Consider the following 19,513-nt stretch of genomic DNA (forward strand, 5'->3'; position numbering starts at 1 on the left):
TTATTTACCGAAACCAATTTCATAACATTATTGTGATTTATATTTTCTTTATCAATTATCTTCCGTTATTGATGTTTTAATAGCAACAGATCTCATAGAACACCAACTGACCTTGTAATAATTTGTGATATCGTTAGATTTGCCGATCGCCTTGCGTTGCTGCTGATTTTGATGGTGGTGCTGCTGCTGCGTGTGGCCCGTCGTTGCCGCCGCTGCTGTTGCCACTGCCCCCGTGTTGTGCCCCTTGTCCAGACTGATGTAGACATGATCCCGCAGGTGGGCTGCCACGCCGCCGTTGCTGTTGCTGTCGCTGCTGCTCAAGCCGTGATCGTAGTCCAAGTCGAGGGCCTCGTTCTTGATCACAATGTTATTGTTGTTGTTGATGCTGGTGGTGCCGCCGTGCAGGTCGTAGTTGAGTCTGCGGGCCACCATCGTGTGGCCGGTTGTCCCGCCCCCGCCATAGTGTTGTTGGTGCTGCTGGTGTCGTTGGTTGTTGCTGCTGGTGGTGGTGTGGCTACTGCTGCTGTTGCTGTTGTTGATGGGGGCAACATTCACAAAGAACTTGGACATTTCGGTGCCGGTTCTTCTGTGATTCCTCGGCGATTCACCGCCTGACTCTTAATCTCGCTCTCTCTCTCTCTCTCTCTCTCTTTGCTCCGCGTATATATATTCTGTATATATTCTATATATATGCCGATTCTGTTGGGTTCGCCTCAGTCGGCAATCGCTGGCAGTATATTACAGCATACTTTTAAGCACTGCCTTCGAAAAGTTGCCACCCCGTCGGAATTTCCAGCGCTCGCGTCGGTTTACTTATTGTACTGCCTGTTTCTGTTTATCGCTTTCTAACTTCTCTCTCGCTGCTTGCTGCTTGCGCTTATCAACTAAATTAGCACCTAGGGATTCTTCACATCTGCAAAAGAACAAACAAAGAATACAAATATTAAATGCGGTCTGTATGTGTGTGTGAGTGATTTATTTATAGCTAGATTGACCTGCTTTTCTCGATATTTTATGCATTTGGCACATTAAACTTTTGATCTGTCTCTTACTTTTGTCCAGTTGGGCGAAACAACAAATTAAAATGCGCAACTGACCAGCGGACGGGCGAATGTTTGTATGTGGTAATGCAAATATATACGAATCGAAAGGTAATGGCGAAAGAAAAAAGTTTCGCGACTATAGTAAAAGGAGGGCTAAAAAGGAGAGTAGCAAAGCGCAAAACCGGTCAATAACGAGAGACATTTCGACGTATTTTTTCTGGCCAAAAACCACATCAGCAACACCTATGATAACAGAGAGTCATATACTGCAACTGACTCATAAACTTTCGCTTCAGAAATACATAATTAGCTTCTCTTTTATAAGATTGTGACACGTAAACATACTTTTGCTTTTGGATACACAAATTAAAATAGTTGTTTCCAGAAAAGTGATTACTCTTTACTACACTATACTATAACAGACTATGCTACAAATAATATATTTATCTGCTTGAAAAATCAGTCTTCTACAGTTTTGAAAGGCAACTAACCACATAAAATCAGATGATAAGCAAAAATGTGAAATACGGGAACTTAAAAATAAAAAAATGCCAAGCTCGACCGAACCGGATTCAAGTGTTAGAAGAAGAAGGGAAACGGGGAAACTGTCCGCTCTGAAGCATGCCGAAACTATTTCTGATGCCAAGAAGAAGACGCGCTTAGGTTCGCGCACAAAATGTCAATAAACTCGGCATAAAATATTAAACAATCAATATGTGTGTGGAAGAATCACCAGAGAGAGGCAACAAACGCAAAAGAGAAGCCAAAAGATTGGAACGAGAAAAACCATCAGGTAAAGAAGAAAATAACGTTATTGCCGCGCTTGGCTTTAACCGCTTTTGGCACAATGCCAGAATAAGCACTGAAAGAAATTGGTATGCGGCATACAACCAGATATAGTCTGGATATTAAAATATAATTTTGTTAAATGTAATACGAAATTTCTTTCGCGATGTCATACATATTTTACCAATTTTCAATTTATACGATAGAATTCCACTATATAAGTGTACAACAGTTTTTCGCAGTGTTTGCTACCTGTCACCTCTTGTTCCCCAAGCCTGACTCAAAGTTCATTAGGGGAATTCTGGCCCCATTCGCAGCTAAAGCGAGCATGAACGGAAGACGACAACAACAAATTAAAAAGCTCAAATGAGCGTAAAAAAGAATAAAATAAGAAGAGGGCAGGTAAGAACGGCAATTAGCGCTGCTCGCCCTGCATGCAATGTTAATTTGCATAACAGAAACTGTTAGCCAAACAGCCGACGAGATTGAGTTTAGCAAAATATTTAGAAACACAACTCCGCGAGCTGATAATTATTTCCAAAGTGACAAGAAAAAACCCAGAGAATGATAAGGTAAAGTGAGCCAGAGACCGCTAAAATATCGCATGGAATTTGCTGAAATTTGCAAGAAAATGGAATTGCAAACGCGCCAGGTAGGCAGACCATCGAAATTGACATTGCACAGTGGCCTTGGCGCTCGCAAACCGCCTTTCAAATTTCACCCAGATGAAGGCAACTAAAATCCAGAAACTGCTTATCTAAGATATTTATTTTTTCTCTAAGAGTAGGAATATACATATGTATGTATGTATGTACGTTGGAAATCTAGGTGATATATATTTCATAATGTTAAAACCATTATATGTACATAAACAATAAATAGATCTCAAACCATGCTCCCTCTCTCTTTCCCTCCATATCGCTATCTCTCTTCCACTCAATTGCAGTCGCGTTGGCGGCAACTTAATACCCCACCACAACTTTTTTCGCAACCATTTGTACATTGGCCAAAAGCTTTGCAGTGATTCTTCGAGCGTGTGTTAATGTGTTTATGTGTGTTTAAGCTAAAAAAAAACGGTATCTGCTTACAGACGAATGAGCTCAGGTAATTCAACTCCTATACATGGAAATCGTATACTCTCTCTCTCTTTCTCCCTGCCAAAGAAATGCTAAAATCATGTGGGCCAGACAAAAGACGCATGTGTAGAGGGGGAGACGGGGGGGGAGGTACCGAAAAATCCAGGTAGGTCTCGCCGATTGAAATTTCCAATTTAAATTTCTTTTGATCGGCACGCAAAATGCGAACAAGTAGCTCGAAATATTTTGCATCTAAAATTACAGTGGAACGTATAAAATTACCCAAACAACACAATTTAGCAAGAAAAAACGGGGAGGCGGACTCGCAAGCCTTGAGATCATACAAATAAAATGCAGATATATAAGTTCAAGCCATACTCTTTTAAGGTCACATAATTTGTAGGTCTTCTTCAAATGTATGTGATATGATGACTATTAAGGCCCTTAACTTGCATTTTTACATTACATTTTATTATTATAGAGGGGTTAAAAAAAGGACTCCTCTATCTTATCAACAGTGGGAGATTGCTTCAAGGTATGACACAAACAACGTTTTTGCTTAATGGATATTTGTACATGTACAAGTAGTTATTAATGAATTCAATGACTTGGTGATAACTATTTATTTGAGAAAACTTATTAGACATTTCAAATTTCTCCAAACAATAGCAAAACAAACCCAACAATGTACATACATATATCAAAGATAATACATCTTATCTGTATAATAACAACTTCTAAGTGCACTTGTCAGTCATCTCTGCATACATTTATCTAGCAGCACAAGGCGAAGCAAACAGAGAAAAGTAACATTATGCAAACAGGGAAATGAACATGAAAATACGAAGCGGTGAGTGGAAAATCGTGGAAAATGTGGCCTACACGCCAAAGGAATAACAAGTTTTTCTTTATTTTTTTATTGTTCCCTCTCGCTTTTTCCCTATCTGTACGTTTTTCAATCGGCATTGGCGCAACAGAGCGGAGCTACAATAAAACCTAGAATAGCTTTTCTTTGCTTTGCTTTTGCTTTGCCGTACAACATTTGTATTACTGATAAAGAAAAGGCTAGAAAATAAAACGTACACATTATGTAGTGGCCAAGTAAATAATTCCGTTGGGGGTTTTCAGTGGGTGGGGAGGGGTGTTTGAAGGGGGAGGGAGGAGCAGCCAAGCGACTCAGAGCACGCAATGCGACTTTTGATAGCGCTGCCTCTTTTCCTCTGTTCCCATTCCACTCCTCCGTTCGCCGTGTTAATTTCGATTAAGTATAAAACAAAAACCGGCCGCCAGGTGGAGAAAAGAATGTTAAATGAACGGGTCTTTACATCTTATAATTCAAATGAAATGCATCTTTACCCGAATAATAAATAAATCTCATTTCACGTATTAATAAAATATTAGCTAAATTGATAACTGCTCTGCAAATTTCCTGTAAAATCCCGATTCGAATGCACTTAATGGCTGGCATTTAACTTGCAGGCATAACTGTATTCCTTTGGCATGCCAATTTCCCGTTATTAATTATGAAGATCATGCATTTACATGGCTATTAATTATGCACGTTGTTATGTATGCACACACACACACACTAGCAAAGGCTCAAACACACGCAACATACAGGCATGCACACTGACACCCACACAGATACCAAGAGCTAATAAAAAGTTTCGCTTTCTTTTTGCACATCATTTTGCATGCGCAGTAAAAAAGGCAGGGACAAGTGAAATAAATACAAATAAATACTGTGCGAGTGTGCAAGGTGTTTAGCAACAACAATTGCAAAACAAGGAAAAAAGTGAATCAAAAGCCAGAAAAAGAGGAGGAACACGAATTTTGTGTATTAAGCGGCAGGCAAGAGAGTGAGAAAGAGAGCGTCTGCCAGAGTGTGCGTGTGCGGGATGGGATGCTGCTAGGGAAAAGAAAGGGGGAGAGAGTAAAAGCCGGCCTGAATCCGAATAACAGCTGTTACTCACAGACAGAATCCACATGGAACTTCTCTCCTCGTCTTGTTGTTGTTGGCTGAAAAAAGTCCACATGGATGCTTTTTTTCTAGCCGGTTTTATTTTTTCTATTAACTTAATTTCTTTTGACCAATTACACTTGGCGCGTTTCTTATGAACCTCCAGGCTCAAGACACAGAAGCCATCCACTTAATTGCACACTTACAGAAATAAAATATAGTATTATAAAATAAAATGGCCGTAAGCCTCGCCTTGGCTTTTTTCGTTTGAGAAAGCCAAAAATCTTTGGCAACTGGCAGAGTCGAGAAAAAGAGAACAAGCGAAAGAGAAGGCGGCTTTTTGTCCAGGGAGAGGAGCACAAAATGCGTCGCAAAATATTTCGCCCACAGAAAACTGCAAACAAAAAGAAAACCCGGGAAAGGGAAAAGTATCGCGTGGGTGTGGAAATTCAATGCCGGCAAGGCAAGGAGAATTTCGGGGAAGTCCCCTGCTTATTTCACACGCAAAAAAAAATACAAAATATACATAACTCCATTTCGGCTGTCCATTAAGGCGATGACGCATTTAGAGCCAATCGAATATTGTGTACTCAAAACGCCTGATAACAGGGGCCACATATCATGTACACACACTATGTGTATGTGGTGCAGTCGTTAAGTACATGTACAGATTAAAGCGGGGAACTGTTGATGCAAGTCCAATTAGTCCGACGAAAGTGTTAGAAATAACAGTCAAAAAACAAAGGCCCATCAAATTTGGAATAGCATCTAAATAAGTCAACTGACCTGCGATTTTGAAACATTAATGTGACCAAGTATATACGAAACATATTATTTAATTATTACATGTATCAATTATATCTGTGAGTGAAATTTATATAATTTAAGGGTACAAATCACTGTTTCCACGGCAACACAAAAAACTTCACTTAGTTTCACTGAGCTGGACTACTCTTTTAGTTTTACTTGAATGTATTTATGCATTATGTATTTATGTCTTAATCTTCAAAGTTACACCACGAGTTCTCCAAACTGTTACCTGTACTGTTGTTTTAACATCGAATAAAATGTTAATCTGGGGGCGCCATAAAGAAACGGCCGCCGACTTTGGGCAAACAGAAATAAAAACTGATGGACTCCGAATTTTCGATTCGTTATCTCTGAAAACTGGAGCGTTGGGGGATTGAATGAGTGAGCGAATGACTGCTATTCACCGTATCAGTTTTGGAGGTTATTAGAGGGCTTAGCCCAAAATTGAATGATTAATTGATCATCATCGGTGATGTGGAAACTCCCTCCCTTGGTTCTTTTTCTTGTTTAAATACGCACCTAAAATGGAATTTTTGTCGGTTTTTACTTGCTTTCTATATATCACACGGAACCACAACAAATTCCTCTGCTTTTTTTTCACCGCCGCCTGCTCCTTCTTGTTCTTTTTGAATATCACACACGTTTCATATTTGCAAATTTTTCGTTTTTTGCAGGCGTTTTGCCTTTTCCGTCGGTTACTTTTTGTATTCCACGTATAATGTGCTGCTGCTTCTTACTCTTTTGACTCAGTCTGCGTGTGTATGTGTGTGTTTGTGTGTGCGAGTACGTCGGTGTGTGTGGGAACTTTTAACTTTACTACGCGACGTTTTCGATTCTCTTCTTTATTCTCTATATATTCTACGATTCTGTGCGTGACGTCAGCAGTTCGAGCATTTGTTGTAGATATCACATAATTGTTACACGCCCGCACTTTTCTTGTATTTTATTCTTGACTTTTCAGCGCATTTGCTATTGCTACTCAGCGATTGGGAGCTTTTACTTGCAGTGGCAGTCTTTTGCGGCTTTTCGGTTTTCCCCTCAGTTTTCCATTTTCACATTTTTGCGGACTGGCGACGAAAAGCGAACTGAACTTGGGCCACAAAGTGTGTTGTGCCGTGTCTTTTTTGGAGTCGCCGTCGCCGGCAAAACGCAATCCACACGCGGAGAAAGAGAATCGGAGAGAGAGAGAGAGAGAGAGAGCGGGATAGAGAGATAGAATTGTCTTACGTCAGACGGAGAAAACGTAAGCGCCGTCGTAATGGCACATTTAATAGCGGCCACTTGTGCTTAACTATTGTATTAAACCGCATTAACTTATTAATACCTCAGTCTTGTACTCTTTTTAGTTAGGTTTTATTTTATATTTTCAGATTTTTCCGTCGATTTTTCCCTCGTAACGTGTTTTCTGCTCGCACATGTGTGTGGGGGCGGCAGCGGCAACAGCAGCGTCACGACGCGACAACAACACTGAACGCGGCGAATCGACGGAACAAGCTATGAGCCACAAACCTGCGGCGTCTCTTGTAGCGGCGAATTCAAGGCGTCAGCAGCTGAGCGTTCGCGACACGAGAGAGTGTGAGAGAGTGGATCGTGAATTGAGGGGAGAAAATCTGATCAAACGATAGCTATTCGATAGTACGAGAGTATGTCAAATCAAAAAGGAACTAATATTTTGTGTAATTCAAATATTGCTATAAATAAATACATATAATTTTTTTTTATTAAAAATATTAAATTCGAGTACCTAATTATTAGATTCGTTCATTCATTTATGTTATAAACAAATTTAGAGTAATTTTAAATGCCCATTAAGCCTATTAGTCACATACTTCTTTGACTTATAAAACTGTATTATTATTATATTATCTTTTCATTAAACCTATTCTTAAATTTTTTTTAAATTTTTATTTTATATTTATATTCGGTTGACATGAAAACTAAGGCTTGGAACTGAGAGAGGCCCGCTGCTTATTGCAGCGAATTAGCGGCAACAGTTGAGCACGAGAGAGAAAGAGTGAGCGGGGCGGAAAGCGAAAGCGCAAGAGGGTGCAATCTGAGTGGCGCCTCTTCCTACTCTTCCCATGTGGCATGTGGAAGCCAGACTCGAATGTTCGGTGAGAGCGGCTTTTGCTTTTTGCTCCATCCCTTTTTGCTCTCTTCGGCTTGCCGGCTACAAATCGGCTAAAAATCGCTCAGACGGAAGTGGCGATGTCGCTGTTACCGCACCCACATCGGCAGCGACGTAGACAGAGGCGATGGCAGAGAACCTTTTCCTTCCCCCTCTCCCATCCTCTTCCCCATCTTCCTTATCTTTATCAGTTGTGTGCCAAGTGTTGCATTGCGTTGCAGTGACGACACATTGTTGTAGTTGCAGCAGCGCTGCAGCGTTGCCGATTTTCAGAGCCCCATCATCAAGGGGTTGATTTTTTAAGGCCGGAAATAGCCATTAAGTGGGTCTATCGCATAACTCGACATGTCGCACACGAATCTATTAATTTTTACGAAAATCATGAAAATGATGCCTGAGATTATAAGCAAGTACGTACATTTATATCATTTATGATGTCTTATACACCACGTAAATATACTTAAATTTGCAATACATTTATTATTTTTTTAAATATTTGTATACAAAAACTGAAAAGTAAAAGAGTAAAAGCGCACTAAATTCACCTATATGTATATTTGCTCAGCCTTTGACCTGTTTAAAGAAACCTGTTCAAACATTTAGCTTTCCTTTCTTATATTATTTGTTTTTGCCAAAATGCTTTTTAAGTACTATAATCGAAAACATTTTGTACCAACAAAACTCATTCATTCTGGAATAATGTGAAGTTTGTACTGATAAATTACCCGAAATTGCTCCCTCGCTACTTTTTTAAACGGCTATCTGAATAAATATTTACAACTCATGCCCGCAACCATTTGCATTCCTGGTTTTGTGTGCACAAATGTATCTCGCAAATCAGTACAACATGCCAGGCGATCCGATCTGCGCAGTGTTTCTCATACCCAGAAACTGAGATACATCCCCCCACCACCACACGAGCTCAGAAATGTAATCTCCTTTCCAGTTTTCGATTTCTATTAACTTTTTGGGCAGTTTTTGGGATTCATTTTTTGTGGATGCGAGGCTGTTATCCTTTGCGTTTCTTGGGTGGGGTAGGGTGGTTTGGCGAGGACCCTCACAGATCCGTGAGTGTGATTTTTTTCGCATTTCCCATAAGCCAGACAGGCAGACAAGAAGAAGGAGGAGAAGGGGAAGAGGGGCGAGAATCACCCCTCACGGACGCAGAAAGAGAGGAACTTTGGCCCCTGCCTCTCTGCCCCTTCCCCTTCCCATCCCTTGCCCGGCATATGCAATTAGAGTATCTCTATGCTTGATTTTTTTCAACCATTTTCTGCAAGATGTTTTTTTTTTTGCTTGCCAGATAGAATAGAGCAAGCGGGAACTTCCCACGATCCTTGGGTGGACTTTTGTACTTTGGAAGACATTTTATGTGCGCAGTGTCATAAATACTTTTAATTAACTGGAAATGCGTGTGCGAGTGCCTGGCTTCTTTTTTTCTGCTATTCTGCTTTTCTGTTTTTGTGCTGCCTTGTGTGCTTGCCAGTCGCTCGTGAGTATCTGTGTATCCGTTTCTGCCCATTTCAGATACCCGAAAGCGGGGCGTGAGTTTTCAGAGGCGTATTTACCATAATTTGCTTGATTTTTTCCCGTATGTATGTCCGTATGTCATATCATAAACTCTTTCGGGTGGGCGAGGCGAGAAGGAGGGAGGGTGCAGACAATGCGGTGAAATAGATATGTGGCTAGCACAAGCGCTGCGTACATATTTGAGCAGATGTTTCTCCTTTTGGACCGGATCAATGAACTCTTAGTCAAGAATTCGGCTTTAACACTTGTCGCACTTTTGTAACACCCACGTTTGGTGCGAGTAACTGGGGCAGTGGTAAAGGCTTTAAAATACTTTGATTACGCCGAAAATGAAAACATAGTTAAGGAACAGGTACTTAAATATCACTGTTCTAGAAAGCCTTGGTAATAATAGAGACATTTTCTAAGCAGCTAAATATATTTAAGATAAATAAGGAAAAATACATTTAGAGTATGAAATATGCTATTACATTTATTATCCGACAAGTCGCAACCCTACGAACGAATTCAAGGGATAATTGCACTCATTTAGTTTCCCTGGAAAGTATGCTACATATTTTTTCCATTACTGGAAATCGTGGAAAATTTCAAAGACTGAGAAGGCTGACGCTAAGACACTACTACACGGTATCATAACGCCCAGAAAATCCATGATTTGTATTAATTTCTTTTTATTTATCAAAAGATTCGAAAAGAATTCGAAAATTCGACACAGTTTCTGGTTAACTTTAAAAAAAAATTAACAATTTGCTCCTTAGCCATTTATCTTTTCGGTTAATTTCAAGCACAGCATTTCAAGTCTGAGAGCCTGGAAGAGCTGCGCCTGGCATTCATCAGGCTCCTCGACAACCTCGTCACTCGTCGCTCCCTGCAATTCCTTCCTCATCAGCAGAAGCAGAAGCAACCCCTTTGCCTTCAGTGGGGTGCAAAAATCGGATGTCGTACTACAGTACTATGCCCCCACCGCCATCCCCTCTGCCGCACGAAGAGCCAGACATATGGGAAATGAAAGAGAGTTGCCGGCGGAGCACGGAAGCACAAGAGGAAACCACGACGCCGGCATGGAATGCAATCAACAGAAAAACTACTTGAGAATCTCCGGCCACGGCGCAATATTCAAATTTGAAAATAAAAGTGAAACAAAAAGGGGGAGGTGCACAGGGTCGACGGAGGGGACGGGGGACGGGCGGTTGGTGGAACGAGACTATGTTGAAGTAGACGTCGACGTCACCGCCTATTTGACAGAATGTCAGTCAGACTTTCAGAGCCGGCCGGGGTGGCGTTTTTTATTCAGCGGCAGCAACTTTCAAAGTACACTTGGAGGATCTAAAATGTTTACTGACTGGAGTTTTAGGGATCAAGTAGTATCACTTTGTGATCTTAACAAAAAAAAATTAACATTTTATGATATAATCATAAGAATTATATTAAATTCATGTATACTGGTTGATCTTCGATTATTTCCTTACCAACATTTATTTGATTCAAGTCTGAGCTTAAACAAGACTTTTTCCACTGTATTGGTTCTTAGATTTTTCTCTTTACCTCAACCGCTGCCTGCAAGGGACATTTATTGAACATCTTGTGTCACATCCTGGATTCTCTACAAAATGGATTGGAGGAGTTTCTGCACTCCTTAAATTTTCACAGACGGCAGCCCTTACCCATTCTCATGTTTTTCTTCCCCATTGCGAAGTATCTTAAATGCTTCGCCGCATCCATTTCCGATTTTACAGAAATTGAAAATAAATTTGATTTTAGGGTAAATTAAATTAAATTAAAGACATTGCGTTTGGGCCTTAAATCAGTAAAGTGGAAAGCGTTTGGTTGATGCGATAATGAGTGCTAGTCCAGTTTACTAAAACACTGATAAAAGCGAATGCAAGGAAGATATTTGTGGTTTAGTACCTGGAAATATCTAACCTTAAATCTTAACGTGTCATATATTATTTGTTTTTATCGTATTGAATTAATACACTTTACTGGGTTGAATTAATTTTTGAACAATAATAAACCTTCGTCTATGAGGTAAATATGGGAATGACTTCAAAGTTTTTTTCCACTAATGCCCTCTGTCAGTTGACTCTATTCATACACATGTGCATAGAAATGTACAAAAAGCAAAAACAGTGACTACGAATTACGAATCACATTGCTCAACGATCGACATTGAGACGTGCGACTCCACCAGATACCCTCCTCCCCCTCTGCTACCACTTCCCCAGTAATACTGTAGCCCCATGTGGGGGAAAGAGAGAATACCAAAAGTGGACTACCTGTCCGCCCTAACTGTGAGTGCGATTTCTCAACAAACTCACAGATACTCTGCAAACGCACAGAGCGACCAACCGACTTAAATGGTTAGACATTCTCGGTTTTCAGTTTGAGTTTGGGTTCTCGATTCTACCGAACCACGTTCAATGAACTTCCTCTCTCTCTTGATGTCTATCTGTATTCTGCTCTCTAGGCCACAAGACTACTAACAACAGAATGAATTCCTATTTATGTTTAATTATCATTTACATGTAAGTGGAAAAACCAACCGACTGTGGTAAGAAATAAAACCAACTTGCCGGAAACAAAAGGTTCTTAGCTTGAATTTATTCCAAGTCGATATTGGTTATAAAAAGCATCTTTATAGAAGTCGAATTTATAATATCCATAAAAGAAAAATATTTGCTTTAAACATTCGTTTTTTTACTCTTTATATACTTACACATTTGAACAATCTTGTTGTATAATCCAAAGGGTCTTTTTGGCAGCAATTTTGAATTGAATTTTATAAGATTGTATAATTTAGGTGTATACTAATGTAATTACAAAACCATAATTCAAATGTAATAGTAGTGTATAATAAATAAATAAGCGTTACGAATTAAAAGAATTTGGCTTTTGTTAAATAACATAAAAATAGTATGTATAACTTTAAGAACTTGTATTGGGTTTCAAAACAATTTTGAACAAACTTTCAGAATAGAAACACTTAAACAGTAATGAGATTTTGAAGAAAACTTGTTCTTAACACGTGAGATTTTTAATAACAGATAACAAACAGAAAACTTGAAAGAATTTTAAGTATTGCATAGATTCAAGGTAGAAACAGAATTTGGTGTTTGATTTTTTTGTGTTTTATAATATTTTTTATGCTTTTATATTACAACCGTGATTTGTGCATTTTTGAGTAATATCCTCGGAAACCGAAACATTGGTAGTGATGTTTGCTTGTGGGTTATAACAAAACACAACACTTTGCAAGCGCGCGTATACTTTTTGTATCTTGCAGATACATTATTTTGGGTTCACTTGGGTGAGTTGGGATATTATTTTTAATAATGTTGGCAGCAGCGATAACAAGGCAATAACAAACAACGCGCGTATAACTATGTGCGATCCAGAGATCAGGGAGATCCGCTGATCACTTCCACTTTCTGCTGCGTTCGATTCGTAAATGTTGCGTACTTCTTTCTTGCCACAACAAATTCCGAAAAACCGGGCGAAAAGAAAGAAGCAGAAAGAGAGCAGGCTCTCTGCAAACCGAAACCGAAAACGAAACCAAAACCGAAACAGGAATGCAATTGCAGGGGATCATGAGTGCGAGTGCTAGTGCCAGTGCCAGGGGAACGGAGAGAGAGAGCTCGTAACGGGGCGCATAAGCAGGAATGCAGCAGGGTAACAAAGCCATAAGGGAGGATAATGCATTCGGATCGGAGAGACCTCTCGGGAAGGAGCAAATGGGAGAGCTACGCTTCGGAGAAGCCGGAGAAGAAGGGAACCGGAGTACGAAGAGCTTTTCTCCGAGGTGGCATGGACATCAAACAATAGGCGTCTGGACAGGGATTTCCAGGCCTTTGTTCCCAAATCCTTGATTGACTAAATGACCCAACTACGAAGACCAGCCGAGAAGCAGGAATCATGGATGGCGGCACTTGAAAAAAAAAAACCCAAAACAGTGCCTTCAGGAAGTCCACATCAACAGTTCGTGCCAGCGAAAGGATTGGCAAATATATATTGTATTTCAATTAATATGTAATTCGCTTCAATAAATTATGCTCTGTGCCAAAAAGTGTGTAATAAGGTCTTAGGACATATTTTACTCACAAAATAAATCTGATAAATTAAAAAATAACCAGTACTAACAAAAAAGGTGGTACTCTATCCAAAAGCTTCTTCAAACAGTAATAGATGATAATAATATAATTGATAATAATTTCAATTTATAGGTAGATTTCTTTGCATTATCATTTAAACAATCTATATGCATTTTTCTCCGTGCTAAGAGGGAGTAAGCATCTGTGTGAAATGGAAGGAAGGCAGCACCGAGGGAATCCACAGAGAGAGTGCCCTATCCTACTTACTTACTACCAGTAAAAGTTGTCTGACCTGAAAGAGGCCTCTTCTGGCGATAATGTTGTTGACAGGTGCTAATTGCTTGCCTAGATCTACATAAGTCTATTGAACCCCAGAACGCGAGAGCTTAAGAGCCACTACAAGCCATCAGAAGACCAAGAAGGCATAACGCTTTTATGGTCATGCAAATCCAACAAAAGAAGTTCAAGTCAACCGGAAGTCAGAGTTGCAGAAGAGGTGAACAAAAATCGGACCAGATTGCTCGATCGTTACTGACTTAATAACAGGGAATAAACAGGACACGTCCCCTTTTCTGATTGCACACAAAAAATAAATTATACAGAGAACGCACTAAAATATTCGCTGACTTCTGAGATTAGCAATCAAAGTTCGGCAATTTTATGTTCAGATTATAAGACTTCAAACATCATCTGTTAAGATGAAATAATTCGGTTGATATATTTTAATGGTAACAAAATTACAATTTTTATTACATTTGTTAGTCAAATAGGACGAAGCTAGCACCGACATAAAAGTGTGAGCAATCAATTTCAAAATATAATCACTTTATGGCTGATTTTGCAAAATTGGAAAGCGGGAGAAAGTTGCCGCAGATGTAGTCGGAAGTAAGAAATTGAGACAGGAGATTGAGTTGTCGCTGTCTGGGATCCAATTTTCCCCCAAGTGCTTTTTGGGCGTCCACGTAATTCGCACGGAAAATAGAAGTCACAGCGCTGCGATGCCTGTACTGTACATCCCATAACTGTCAGGTCCTGCAGGATAGTACAGACTGCCCAGGACATTGCACTGCGGAGAGGTGAGCGGAGAGCAGAAGCAGGAGCGGGAACAGGAGCAGGAGCAGGAACAGGGAACCATACCAAAACGGGAGAGAGAGAAGAGCTCGTGTTGCACTGAGGGGGTTCGATGAGGTTTGACAGAGGGTCTGACGTATTGCTGCGATGTATATGCATAAACCATCGAGGAAGGAAAAGGAGAATAGTTTGCAGCTGTCGCTCTACGGCTTTTACTACCGCTGACACACACACAATCAGCAATCACCAATCACCAATGCAAACCAACCTTCTTAGCGCATGCCACAAACAAGAAAAGGGGAGTTGGCATTGCTGGAAAAAGGGAACGCAGCCAAGGATCTTACAAACATTCCTACAGATGGCAGACGGCCTGGTCTCTCAGGGGTCAGGGCGATTCTTACAGGGCAGCGTCCTCGTCTGAAGATCGTATAAGAACTGTAATAGTGAGGGGTTCTCGAGGATCTGAGAGGACTCCGAGTTGGAAGAACCACGAAGAGTACTGGAACATACCGTCGATCAATTGGTGTCACTCCCGGATCCATTTCGAACATCTCAAACATCTGTTGAATAGATGGAGTACGATGTTTACCAACTCAAGATACGTTTAGGTGTATTTGAATTAAATAACAAAGTATTATTTGTAGCTTATGGTTACAATTTTCCAATAACTTTTCAGTTTGTTAGTGATTGAAAATTGCCGAAGATACTTTTGGATTTCTGGATTTCTTTCCAAGCAGATATTTCCTTTAATAACAAATAATTTATTGGTAGGCGAATTGTGTATCTGATTATTTAACAGTTTCTTATATATACTTTTGGATTTCTGGATTGTCTGGACCAAGCAGATATTTCCTTTAACAACAAAGAATTTATTGGTAGGAGAATTGTGTATCTGATTATTATATTACTATCACTGCAATTACTTCCACCGGTTGAGTCTTGGATATCCTCACTTTTTAGTATTAAGGAGCGATTGGAGCTGGGATCATTAAACATAGAGACAGGAGAAAGAACGAGGAAAAAAGAGATAGAGAGGTGGCTACCTGGCTACCTTTGGACGATCTGATCTGAGAAGATCTGGTCTGGTCTGGGCCGGGACTGGGACTTGGACCTGAATCTGAACCTCAGGCTGAGTCTGAGGTTGCGGCTCAGGCTACACCGGTTTTCAAATTTGGGATATGTTCACCTCACGTTTTCTGCTTTCGTTCATTTCAGCTATTTTAAGTAACAATAACGAGAGGAGCCGCCGGCCAAGGAGTGCGAACGGGACGGGGATACGCGGAGCGGTACGGCAACTAAAGCTGCCGTTGCCTGTTCCGAAACCTTCGGGCCAAGTACCAAGTACATTCATAAGAGTAGCGGCGGCCTTAAATGTCCCAGGTTGAGATTCAGGTTCAGGTTGAGGGCACTGAGATGAAAATGCTGGTTTAAAAAAAAAATTAATTTTACACCCGAAACCGAACTAAGACTTTCAAGCAAAGCTTGTTTCATTTGCGATATTTCTTAGAGTTTTTCGAGAAATGACCCAGAACTCTACTTCTCAATCCGAAAACGTGGTACACGATTTCTCTCAGTGCACGCACAAGATAGGTAGAGGATCTTAGACCGCTCTTTCCACACAAGTTCCTTCTCTCTTTTTCTCTCTGTGTGTGCTGCGCTTTTGTTTTTCCCATTCACGGAATTCCTGGAAATTTGCCGATCACTAAATCTCTTGCGCCTTTTGTTGTTGCGTTTCCTACGAAGCAAAAGCGGAAAACAGGACCAGATCAGGAAAGGACACTGCCCGCAGGAGGGAGAAAGAGTGTGCAATTAGCCTGGAAGGGACAATGGGGGTTTTGGGCTCCAAGTGGATCCCAGGCGTGGGAGCTTCTTCTTCCTCTTCTGTCTCAATAAATAAAGCAATCCCGAACGGAAGTAAGCCAAATCCAAACGAAATCAAATGGTGTGGCAGATGTCCCACAAGAAAACCATATAGGCAAAATATGAAGAAGTGGAAATGGAGAAGAACGAGTGGAAAAGAAGCCGAGAAGCAGAAAAACAGAAAAGCAAAAGGTAGCGCACACGCACTTTTACACCTGGTTCGCTTTTCTTGCGCAAAGGAGGTGTGGAACCAGAGCAAAAGAGACAGCCCGAAGAAGCACCCTTAAAAGGAAAACCAAAAAAAATAGTAGTAAGTAGCAGTAGTTCGAGCACCCCTTCATGGCAACCGTCTTCCACTACCCACCTTGGTTTCCACCATCCACTTCAGACTGGAATGTAGGAAAGTGGAACGAACCAGGGGTGGAACCTGGGCGAGGGGTGCGCCGTGGGGTGCAGCCTGCAAATGTCGCGCTTTTTGCCTCCTTGATAGGATCTTGTAGGGCACTTACGTATGTCCAGGTTGCAGAGAGGGTTTGCTAAGCCCAGCGGTAATGAAGAACACTTTTCCTTGCATTCTCCACTTGGTGATTTAAAAGTTTTATTTAAAAAGGAGTAAATACGTAATACATAAAATCGAAAAACAAGGACTTTTCTTAACTGAATCAAATAAATATTTTTCGAGATCTCCAGTCAGCCTCCAGTTTAAGCTTGTACTATTGTTTAGCTATTTTTCTGTAAAAGCAATTGTCTACTACGACACATAAATAATAATATATTTAAATAATAATAAGAAGAGTATTCGAGACTTCGACTCTCCACAGAGACAGAGGACCTTTCCTGTTGCTCTGTAAATGTTGCATGTTGCAACAGAGGCATTACACCTCACACCACTTATTTTCACTCTGTAATTGTTGCTGCCGAAATGCAACAGAAGTTCTCTTGTGAGGCTTCGCCTTAAGGATCTAGTATTAGAATGGACTGACTGCTTTCGGCTCCCTGTGTTCCTGGTCGTGTTTTTTGTCCTTTCAGGGCTTCCTGCAACTGCAACAGGAAGCCGAAAGTGGTTGCTGGGGAACGTAGCTCAAAAACCAGCATTGTGGCACAGTGGGACATTTGGGTTTGAAATTTGCTTTAAATTGATTGTTTTAAATTGATTTTTAGATAAGACAATTTGCTTAAGGGAACCTTAAAATGTAAGTCAACAGATATTAATAAATAAGATCCAGACATACAGACATATACAGAGCAAGTGTTATGAGTCTCGTGAATTAGCATACATTTAAATACAATAATTTTAATACAATTATGTATGGAACTAGCAGCACTTGGAAAAACTCTTACTTCCAATCAACTGCAGAGGATCACCACCAACCCCGGTTACTCATTTAAGATTACCCGGAACATCCACCAGTTTAGAACCAGTGTGCTGCAAGGGCGCAACTTTCGAGGGGAGCTGGTTAGACCCAAAGTCCACTACAGGCATTGGCATGTGCCGGAAAGTCGATGGCCCCTTCTCGCCGAGGAGGGTGACCACCAGCAGCACCACCGCCAAATCGAGGGCTGCTCCGCTCACGGCACTGAGCCAATAATTAAACTAAACTAAAGCAGCCAGCGGGAGGGGAGGAGATGCAACCCCTAGTCGGTAATTTGCCAGTCAGGAGTGGGAATAGGGTGAACCACTTTTCATTCCACATTTTGATGTCTGCAAAAAAGAGCGGAAAACTAAAGCAAGCAAGCAAAGCCAGCTGGCAAGCCGAATAAGCAAACACCCTACCGATGGATGGATTAGAACTATGAACTATTCGTTAAAATATACTCATAAGAGAACGTCCAGATAGTACTAGTTGCCAATTTATATTGGGTGTAAGTTTAAGTAATATATAGCTCAACTATTTTAAATTTATGCAGTCTAGAGCTGTGCAACTGAGGCTGGAAAACAATTGTTTTGAGTCTTCTCCCTAAGCGAAGGATCAGTGGGCAATGAAAACAAGGATGCTTTGAGGTTGTTGATCTAAGGTAGGATGATTGCTGTCGAACGTGTCAAACGTCTGGGCCAAGCTGTCGAGCTCTCGTCGAGGGTAAAGGGGTCAATAAATATAAAATGGTATTGTAAATTAGAGCAGAGCCAGCCGGAGGCAGGGGGTGCAATGAAGAGCGAGGGTTGTCGGTTACAACTAATCAGTTGGTCCCCTTGTAGAGGTATGTTGCGCAGACGCAGTAACAGCTGTCACTATTATTTCTATTTTCCGTGCTATTTCTGCTCCTGTTTTCCGTTGAGGCCGGGCTAGGCTGGCCTGGGGCATTGCAGGATGCGTCGCGCGTGTCAAGAAAATCCTGAAAAATCTTGGTAAACATCCTGACCCGAAGGCGGCGTAACTGTGCGAAATCAATACAGATTATGTGCGAGACCGGGATAAGGCGACAGTTTGCCGCCTACCTACAAAATATGGGGAGGGATGCCTGATGCAATGTGCAATTACATGCATAGAATTCAAAAATCGGAAATTGGAAATCAGAGCGGGTTAGAGGTGAGGATCAGGGCCAGGTGCCAGGTAGAGAACCGGACGGCCCCGTGTGTGAAAATCATCGGAGCGGAATTAAGTCCCTCCCCGAAAAGCCGTGGGATTAATTAGCATTTGGATTCGGGACAACATTTTTGACCCTGGCCCGTTTGTCCCTAGTAGAATAGTACAATTTTAATTTATGCATTTGGCGGACAGCAACGTGTCAAGTGAATGTCAAACAAATCTGTGAAAACATTTTTGTGCAATCACCATCACTCCAGTGGAGAAAATTCAAATTGATTTGTAAGCTTAATATAAAAATAGGGGAAAGAGGAGATAACCAGTTCCTGTGAACCGTGTGACATTTGGCGGGATACAGAAATACACCAATAACCATCCGCCTATCCTTGTCCACCGACGGACTTACAAGTTTGTCTTTTGATGTTTGTCCGCGAGTCTTTCCGCCAGTTTGTTTCGCCTTATTTCGTTTCGGGGTTAACTTGTTCCCTGGCTTTGTTTGCCCGGTTGTTTGTGGTCCTTCAAAGTTGTTGGCTGTCGACTTGTCCACGGTTGAGTGGACTCGGGTTCCTTAGGACGAGTGAACCCTTTGCGGGCTCGGTTCACCATGGGTTAAGTGCAGATCAAAGTGAGGAAATT

At 41.0% G+C, this 19,513-nt stretch overlaps 1 protein-coding gene and 1 long non-coding RNA gene across 6 annotated transcripts in view; one reads left to right on the plus strand and one right to left on the minus strand.

Annotated features, from left to right (window-relative positions):
- The window catches only part of LOC6535961 (transcription factor E2f1), a 41,016-nt gene that overhangs the window by 5,283 nt on the left and 16,220 nt on the right, over nucleotides 1-19,513 (minus strand). For 2 of the 5 annotated variants that reach the window (XM_039375852.2, XM_015191992.3), the window contains one exon: nucleotides 112-913. In XM_039375852.2, the coding sequence (XP_039231786.1) occupies nucleotides 112-570 (459 nt within the window). In that variant the 5' untranslated portion in view covers nucleotides 571-913. Of the gene's footprint in view, nucleotides 1-111; nucleotides 914-6,194; nucleotides 7,135-12,049; nucleotides 12,159-19,513 lie in introns of those variants that run through there. The other 3 variants (XM_039375850.1, XM_039375851.1, XM_002096541.3) reach the window with 3 other exon arrangements.
- On the plus strand, nucleotides 12,257-18,779 carry LOC120321850. Its single transcript, XR_005561576.2, has 2 exons — nucleotides 12,257-18,551; nucleotides 18,631-18,779. It is a non-coding gene; the product is annotated as an uncharacterized LOC120321850 (long non-coding RNA).

The sequence above is a fragment of the Drosophila yakuba genome, chromosome 3R, assembly GCF_016746365.2.
Source record: "Drosophila yakuba strain Tai18E2 chromosome 3R, Prin_Dyak_Tai18E2_2.1, whole genome shotgun sequence".
Taxonomy (NCBI): Eukaryota; Metazoa; Arthropoda; class Insecta; order Diptera; family Drosophilidae; genus Drosophila; species Drosophila yakuba.